Here is an 8909-nt window from a genome sequence, read left to right on the forward strand (position 1 = left end):
TGTGCGCTTGTGAAGCTCTGGCCCAAGAAAAGAAAGAAAAAAAATCATTTACACGAACAAGTATGAAACTAAAAGATGGCATTCGAATGCGTCAAAGTATGGGAGAAGATCTCGAGCGGTGGTCAATTATACATGAATAATGCTAATTAACTGCAAAGTGCCAACGCAAGTGTCTGTCTCTGAAATGATCTGACAGGTGATCTCACGAACTGGGTGGAGAGTTATTGTCCATTATTTAATACGGCACTAAAGTTTTCCCTTTCACTTGTGAAAACAGAAAATTACAATCCCTCACTCACTTCGTGTGACTATCATCTTTTCGTGATGTGAAGTCATACTATATTCCTTCCATGGCGTAATGTACAAATTGTCAAAGCAAATGATAGTTTGTTAATAAATAATTCATTTCACAATTTCAACAATGATTATAATGAGTTAATGACTTGCGCAATTCTAATAAAACAAAAACTAATGCATGAACCGCCATACAGACTATTTATTTCATATTTTAATGATAATTAATTTCTATATTTGATTAGTTTATGACTTTATGGTGGACACTATAACATATTGAACAAAATGACTTTCATAGCTATTTAGCAACGAAATTTAAACATAAAAATCTCATAGCTACTTACTGGAGTAATATTTCTTTTTTGAACATTAGTTTATATGGAATAAAATTTCCTACTATTGCCATGTTTGGTGCTCTGACTTCTTATTTTTTTGGTACTAGGTGCTCTGACTTTATTAGAGAACTCTTCCAGAATTTTGTTTCCCTCAATTTAAAAAAAATGCACCGAAAGGAACGATGTCGTTTATCTGAATTTCCGCATATAGGAGCCAACGCAATAGGCTCCATACTCCATAGTAACTGCATAACCGAAACATTTATTCTCTTGCTCCCTCACTCCGTCTCTCTGCGTCTCCATGTGCTCCATTTTCATATATCATCACCACACAATCTTTAGGTTTTACTTTAGATCTGAATTCAAACGGGAATTCTTTTCGCTTGCATACTCTCGCAGTTGTGTATTCAAATCGACATTATAAATAGCCAATGGGAGTAGTTATTGAGAGCTCCGTTTGGGAACCGAATCCCTCCATATACATCTTCCTCTTCGTTTGTTGTTGCTTCTCGATCTTTCTTTTCCCTTACGCCTCTAACCACCACAGAACCTCCACAATTTTCGATCATGGAATCTCTTCCTCCTTTCTCCGTTTCCAACGCAACTTCCTCTTCGTTTATTCTCTCGCTTCAGGTTCGCTTTGTTTCATTTCATAGCTCGCTGCTACGCTGTTTAAATTCCTAGAAAATGTTCGAAAATCAGATTCAGGAACTTGAAATTTCTTTTGTCGATGGATGCTGAATTCGATCTATGAGTAGCTTTAGCTGAGAGTTCATTAGATTCTGTGTTCTCTTTTGTCAGATTTTGTTAATCTATTTTTTGTGTTTTTTTTTTCAACTGCTCCGTTTTTCTGTTTTCCGTCTGTTGTAACGGGTGAGCTTTAGATCGGTGATGAGAAACTGTTAGTGCTGATTTCTTTTTCTCAATTTTCGTATTCGTTTTAGTGATGGAAGGTCTGTGGTCAGTGTTCGGGGAGTATGAGTTAGCTTCGTATGGACTCAGCCGAAAACAGATGATCGAGTCTCTGTACTATGGATACACAACGGCTCTCTTCGCTGCTCCTTTCCTTGGCGTGCTTTCAGATTTGATGTGAGCATCCAGTTTTAATAGCTGTGATTATTGAGTCACTTAAAAATTAATTAGGTCTTGGCATTTGTATTTGAAGATTTAGTACTAGAAATGCTGATTTATACAATTGTGATGGATGAATGGCTATTGTGTGATATTTATTGCAATGAATATGGTTTATTTGTTTATTGATTTGTGTCATGCAATGCGTATGCTGTAAATGTGAAATTTATTATTATTATTATTATTATTATTATTATTATTATTATTATTATTATAAAAATGTGGAAGAATATGATCACTGATGTTCCTCAGTTGACTATAGTGTTAATTTTAGTGGATAGTTGACATGTTAGTAGGAGTGGAAATTTTTTTATAAAAATGCATCCGTCTATAACTTGTAAATTTCTAAACTGTTAAGAAGCTATCATGTTCAATTTTTTTACATGTATATATTTTGTGATGTCTGTCTCATTCAGTCATTCTCATCGACCGTTGGATGTATTAGTTTTTAGTATTTGTATCCATTCCGTTATAATTCTATGCGTGATCCGAATTGTGAAGCACGGTTCACCTACATGGTGAAACTAACTTTCTACGTACTATAATTTTAGAGGTCACAAGAAAGTCTCCCTAATCTTTTGCATCCTACACCTGTTTGCTGGCATATGGAAGAGGTTTTCAGAGCAACCAAGCATTTTTATGACTAGCATATATCTCTCTCTGGCCAGTACTATATTTTTATTCAGTTTTGAGACTTGGATGGTCACTCAACATGAAAAGGTAATCAGGAATTTTGTTCTTAATTTATCTTTACTTCTTAAACCCCAATAGGAGCTTTTGCTCATCCTTATTTTTTTGGTATGGAAAATGTGTTTGTTTGCCTGGGGAAGAACATAGGGATAATTAAAATATTAATCTAATATCAATCTGAAATTTGTGTGTCTTTCTGCAGCAAGGGCACAGGCAAGATTCACTTAATGACACATTTTGGTTAATGACTTTCTTTGAGTCTGCATGGTTAATTGCCAGCCAAATGTTTGCAAATTGGCTTATTGGTAATAGTACAGACAAAAACATTGCTCCTTCCTCTACTATTATCATCCTGGCAACCATATGCTTTACTTTTGTCACCAGAGGATGGACAGAAACCCCAGGAGCAGGGACTTTTAAAGAGTATAGTAGGTCCTTCTATGCATATATTTTTGGTGGTGAGTTCACATGCTTTACTAGCTCTTGTTTATTCTTGTTTCTTTTATATTAACAATAATTCTATGTTAATATCTTTTAGAAAGAATAGAATAAAGGTCAAAATTATTATGAAAGTACTCGTATAGCAATCTAATAACTGGGTTATAAGTCTGGAAAAATTCTCCAAATAAGTTTGATTTATGTTTCCGTTAGAGGCTAGTTGCTGCATGACATTAGTGTATGTCAGTATGTGGTCTTCTACCATAGGCCATGACTTAATTGATTTATTCCTTAGAGTTTCTTTCTTTCTTTCCTTCTTTTCTAGCTGTATACCTAAAACATTCTTTTTATTTTTCCAGTTTTCAACTTTTCCAACTACCCTTTCATTTGCTTTTACCAAAACTAGGCATCTAAGCCGTTTTTTATAGAAGTTTTTACTTTTCTTTATATTTATATTTTTTCAATGAATAAATGATTCTCCATTTATTCTGTTCTTGTTGCAAGAGAAGCTCAGTAAGTATCAACTGAAAATTTAAGAAGACAAAAGTAAGTTAATTTTGAATTTGACATATTGAAGTGTGGGACTGGGCATTCATTATTGCATACATCATGCTCTATTGATTATTTTCCCTCCATCTCCAAATTATAATGAGTGAGCCCTATATCTCTGATTTTTTTGTATATAGTTTGAAGTGAGTATCAACAGTTTAATTTTGTTTTATGTTACTTTTTATTCACTCTAAAGCTGTATTAGGATTGCTTTATTCTTGCTAAACTCTGTCTCAATATTCAGATAGACACAAATATGATGTTTTCTTAGGCCATGTGGGAAGTAGTTTAGTCTTCTACTAGATAAATGCATTATGCAACTTCTCAGCAATATGATGAAAAATTTACCAAAAGAAACATGTGGATTTTGATCTGGTAATCTGCAGATAAGAGGATATGGCTGTTAACCTGGGCACAAATGTGCCTTCACTTTTCAATTGGAATTTTTTGGATCCTCTGGGCGCCTACTGTGGTGGTATGATATCTAATTTTTAGGGAGCAATTTTGATATATTGAGAAATCGATATATCGTTATTTAACTTGTTATATTTCAATCTAACCATTTGAATGGTCGTGTGTATTCTTAACGTGCATGAGTTTAGGCTGATGGGCGAGAGGTGCAATTAGGATTGATATATCCTTCTTTTTTGGCATCAAGGATGATAGGAAGCACCATATTTCCTTGTCTTACAAGTGGTCCATCGTCACTTAGAACTGAGGACTGCCTAGTATATGCATACGTTGTATTGGCTCTTCTCCTGTCTTTTGTGGCTTATGACTATCAGGTACAGTACTTTTACCTTTAGGGAGCCACTCAGATAAAGATGTCTAAAACGTCTTTTTTAAAGATGTTTTATAGTAATTAAAATTTAACACATATAATCGATTAAACAATGTGTTTTTTTTTTGTCAAAATTAGGCTAGACAAATTAATTTAATTGAAAAATAGTGAATCAAATCTTGAATTGGTCTAAATTAATATTTTTTTTATAAAAATGACTACAATACCCTTATTATAGAAAATGACTAAAATACTCTTATTATATATATTAATTTTGAGAATCGTAAATTCTAGTCCTTTACTTCTTTGTTGTCATAGAGTTAGGATTTAGAATTTTTAAAATTAATATATATATAAAATAAGAGTATTTTAGTCATTTTCTATAATAAGGATATTATAGTTATTTTTTATAAAAAAATAATATTAATTTAAACTGCTTCAAGATTTGATTTATCATTTTTTTTGTCAAATTAATTTGTCTAGCCTAATTTTGACAAAAAAAATACACAGTTTAATCGATTATATGTGTTAAATTTTAGTTATTAGAAAACATCTTTAAAAAAAGACGTTTTAGACGTCTTTATCTGAGTGGCTCCCTTATCTTTATTATATGACATATGCTTTTGTTAGAATATTTGGGCTGGAAGTCTGGGTTCTGACTCTCATACTTTATCATGTGCAGGAAATTGGATTTCTGATGACACTATTTAGCATGTTTCATGCTTGTGTCGGGTTCATTTTACCGTCACTTGCCAGATTGAGGACCATGTAAACTCATCAACAAGGCTTGTACTATAAGTTTGCTTAATCGTGGATCCAACAGTTCTAATAATCTTGTCTGTAGGTATGTGCCTAATGAATTGCGTGGAGGAATGATGGGCCTTTCTATTGCTCCTGCAAATGCAGCAATTCTTCTTTCTGTGGTACAGGTGTGTATTCATGAAGTTATGTGAAATCATAAGGAAATTGTTTAACCAACCAAGCACTAATAACGTGACTTAATATGAAATTATGAACAATGTAATGAAAGTAACATGTGAATACTAGGTTTTGAATTTAGAATACCATGATTGTGAAAGGTGGTGGCTTAAGAATCTGGATAGCTCTGCTGATTTTCATGGTTTGAATAGTCTTCCCTTATACTAGCACTCTAGCAGAAACAAGTCCAGGTTCTGGTCTAATGTCACCTGCCAACCAGTCTCAAATATGACAGTTTTCTGTTAGATGATTATTCAAGCTAGCTGCTGGGCTGCCTTAAACGTAACTTTTTGAATTTTTATGCACTTGTTAAAAGCATCGATTTGTCCATCTAGTTGGTAGCTATCTGTGGTGACGTTGCATGCTCATATAACAACAGATGGAGAATGTTTAAGTTCAAGATTATGACTTTTAGGTGCAATATGTTGTTAATTTTTCTTTGCAGTAATTATATTCTCAATATGTTCATTTCAATCTGAATTTTTTTGTGAACGTTCTTTCATGATATGTTTCTTGTGTCAACTTGTTCATGTTTGTATTTGCTGTCATATTAACTTTCGCATTACCTTGCAGGGTGGTTATTATCGGAATGTTGGAAATTCAGCATTAATGGCATTTGGTGTGCTTGGTTTATTGCTAGCAGCTGTTTGCATGCATGCCCTGAAGCAATTGGGAAAGCAACCGTATCACAATTGGCATAAACAGTGAATGGATATCCCTTTGGCAGGCTTTGTTTAGTGGTGGCTGTCTCTCTCTCCTGTTGACAGAAATGAGTAGTCAGGAGATCAAACTTCGATGAGGCAAATGCAGACGAAGAGCAATAAATTTCTGAAGTGTACGACACTCTACTCGTAATGACTGAAATTGGGGTACATGTGTAAAAAGTAAAAACTAAGAACTAAGAGAAAGACTGGCGGGCAACTTCACAGTTTACTTCTTTATTTTAAATCTTAATATCAAGATCGGGTTCTCTACTGATTTGAGTGATTTGAGTATGTCAGCCTTATAGGGCTATACATGACTAACGGGTTTCTAATCTTGTTTAATTATTGTAGCTTACACACTTTGCTGCTTGGGTTTGCTAATGGAATCTAGTCAACAACCGCACATGCTTTCGAAGGTGGTATCTGAATTTTTATGTGCTTACGCATGCCAGTTTTGTCCAGAAATGCATCTAAAGACGAGGAGGTGAAAACTAATTCTTGTTTTATTAATGTGATCACTGTATGGTAATTGACGTGTTTTAGCTCTAGCTTATTAGTTAATACTTAATACTTATTCTAAATTATAAAACATATCACGCGACTAACCCCAACATGTTATGAAGTTTATGACAAAAAAAAAGAAGTTATTTTTCTAAAGTTACAATGAAAACATTCCAAACTGTGGCCTGTCGTGATGTAGCCACGAACGGTAGGTAGAATGATACAATTCAGCTTGTAGCTTAACTTTTTAATCGTTTGTAATTTTTTTTCCAAAGAAGAAAGTATCTTTTAACTTTAAATATAATTATTAGTAAAATTTTTCACTTAATTATTTTTTTTTTATCAAGGATAGAAAGACTCGAATCTGTGACCTTTTAGATGAGTATGAAGAAACTATGTCATTTGAGTTATAATTTATTGGTTACTTAATTACTTATTATCTTAACATTTTTACCATTTTAAAAATTGATTAAGTTGAATGTATGTAATTCTCGTAAAATTGAATTAATTTAAATTTGAAGCGATATTGTGGTAGTGCAATTTTTTGTGTTTTACAAATAGCATAGTATAATTATTTTTTTAATATTACAAAATATATCAAATATATCACATAATAACTGTTGGGCCAAATGAAAAGACACTACATCCAACTCAAAACCTTAAGGTAGTAAGTTAATGGATTTTTCATTTTATAAACTCCTCACTCTTCCATACTTTATTTGATGTGAGACTAACTTTAACACTTCTTACACTTGTAGCATTAACAATAACTATGTCCGGAAAAAAGTATAATTTATATAAGAAAAAGTATTACAAAATATTATAACTATATCCGGAATATTACCAAAAAAAAAAACTTTAAATGAATTTATATAAGAAAAAGTATAATTACAGAACAATTATTGAGTGTACTAAATAAAAATATCATATGTCTCAGACTGAGTTTATACTTTGAACAATATAAATAAAAAAAATTTAATTTTGATGTATTAACAGTATAAAATAATTTTACACGGATATTTAATTATGTAATACATCATTAGTAAAAATGTATAAAGCACAAAATGTATAAAACACTTTACCCTGTTAATATATCAAAATTAAATTCAAATAAAAATTATAATTTGTTGTATAAAAAAATTCTTTTATAATTTGTAATAAATTTTCATATAGCTAAAAATCAAATCTTTAAATTATCTTATCACTACAAAACAATTGTCTATCGCGGATGAATACATTACATTATCCATATACTTGTTCCCTCATCCACTTTGTCGCCACCCACTTCTCCCCTTTTATTACGGGGCAGCTTCCGTGGAGTGATGTCTGTCAAAGTATCAAGTGTCAAGAGGTTGTTAGAACTTAGAACGGCTAAATTAATTTAAAATGATGTATAATTTAATTTTATAAAAGACGTACGATTTTACTTTAGTTTCTTAAAAATTTTTAAAATATTGTGTTGTTGAAAAGATTATGAAGATATATATACAAAGTAAGGTTTATGAAATTCAGAACAGAATTAATTTTTGATTGAATATTTAAGCTAACAAAATTAATTGTTTTAAACAACAAAAATTGTATAAAAGCTAATAAATACTATTACAATTCTTAATTAAAAAAATAAAAAAGTTGCAATATTATTCAATAAACTATATCCAACATTTTGCTCGTGTATTTAAAAAGAATAATTTATTATATAATATATAATAATAATTTTTTGGAGTGAACCTCTTTATATGTGTTTGCTTATATAATTAACATTATTTTTTTTGGAATAAATATCTTTATGTGTGTTTGCTTCGCTGTGTATATTAATTATTTAATACCGAAAAAATTTAAAAATTAATAATATATGTTTTTCTAGTTTTAATTTAAAAACAACAAATAATATTTTTTTTGTTACCCACGATATTCCCTAACCTGACAGGCTAACTGGCTAAGGACCAATAAGTTGCAGCATGCACAAGACGATATTCGAACCTCCGACGTTTGCTTAAGCGGACTAGTGAGCTAACCACTAGACTAACCTAACAAATAATGTAATATTGGATATACGTATTGAATATTATAATATTTTAGAGTATACTTTAATTCTAATCTATTTTTAATTAATTGTTAAAATATTATATAGATATATTTATTTAAAAATTTGAAATAATAACTTTAAATTTAAATTTTCTATATTAATTAGAACATATGTGAATTTAATTAGTAAAGTTGACTTCACAACAATAACAATGTTATAATCATAGCTAGTAAAAAACAAATGTTATAATCATAAATCATAAAACTATATGGTAGATAATTGATTCTTCTAATTTTTCATTTATGTAGGAAACTAGAAAAAAAAATAAAAGCTATAAAACATGGGGACACAGATTACCAAACAACAAAGATATGCTAACACAGTAAAATTGATTTTTTGCAAGATAAAGAGACACAACATATATAATAAAATATTTTTTAAATAAATTAAAATAGTATCTTAATATTTTTAATTTTTTAATT

At 30.8% G+C, this 8909-nt stretch overlaps 1 protein-coding gene across 2 annotated transcripts; it reads left to right on the top strand.

Moving 5' to 3' along the window:
- The first annotated feature begins 773 nt into the window (after positions 1-773).
- On the top strand, positions 774-6763 carry LOC107487676 (uncharacterized). 2 transcript variants are annotated; one of them, XR_001591802.3, is made up of 10 exons: positions 774-1262; positions 1574-1718; positions 2312-2480; positions 2653-2908; positions 3824-3912; positions 4040-4222; positions 4901-4986; positions 5063-5147; positions 5770-6031; positions 6252-6763. XR_001591802.3 is itself a non-coding variant. In XM_016108371.3 (9 exons), exons 1-9 carry the CDS (start codon positions 1061-1063, stop codon positions 5902-5904), a joined length of 1350 nt encoding a protein of 449 aa, XP_015963857.1. In that variant the 5' UTR covers positions 774-1060; the 3' UTR covers positions 5905-6170. The 2 variants fall into 2 exon arrangements, 1 of the variants encoding a protein (XP_015963857.1); XM_016108371.3 differs by lacking the exon at positions 6252-6763 and having other exon boundaries at positions 5770-6170.
- The last annotated feature ends 2146 nt before the right edge of the window (positions 6764-8909 follow it).

This window comes from Arachis duranensis, chromosome 5 (genome assembly GCF_000817695.3).
Source record: "Arachis duranensis cultivar V14167 chromosome 5, aradu.V14167.gnm2.J7QH, whole genome shotgun sequence".
Lineage (NCBI taxonomy): Eukaryota > Viridiplantae > Streptophyta > Magnoliopsida > Fabales > Fabaceae > Arachis > Arachis duranensis.

What these genes read in the sequence shown, in the direction of transcription:
- LOC107487676 (XM_016108371.3), top strand. Translation starts at nt 1,061, where the DNA reads ATGGGAGTAGTTATTGAGAGCTCCGTTTGGGAACCGAATCCCTCCATA. An exon ending in CTATGCATATATTTTTGGTG is followed by an intron (nt 2,909 to 3,823) that starts GTGAGTTCACAT and finishes GGTAATCTGCAG; the next exon opens with ATAAGAGGATATGGCTGTTA. An exon ending in TTCTTCTTTCTGTGGTACAG is followed by an intron (nt 5,148 to 5,769) that starts GTGTGTATTCAT and finishes ATTACCTTGCAG; the next exon opens with GGTGGTTATTATCGGAATGT.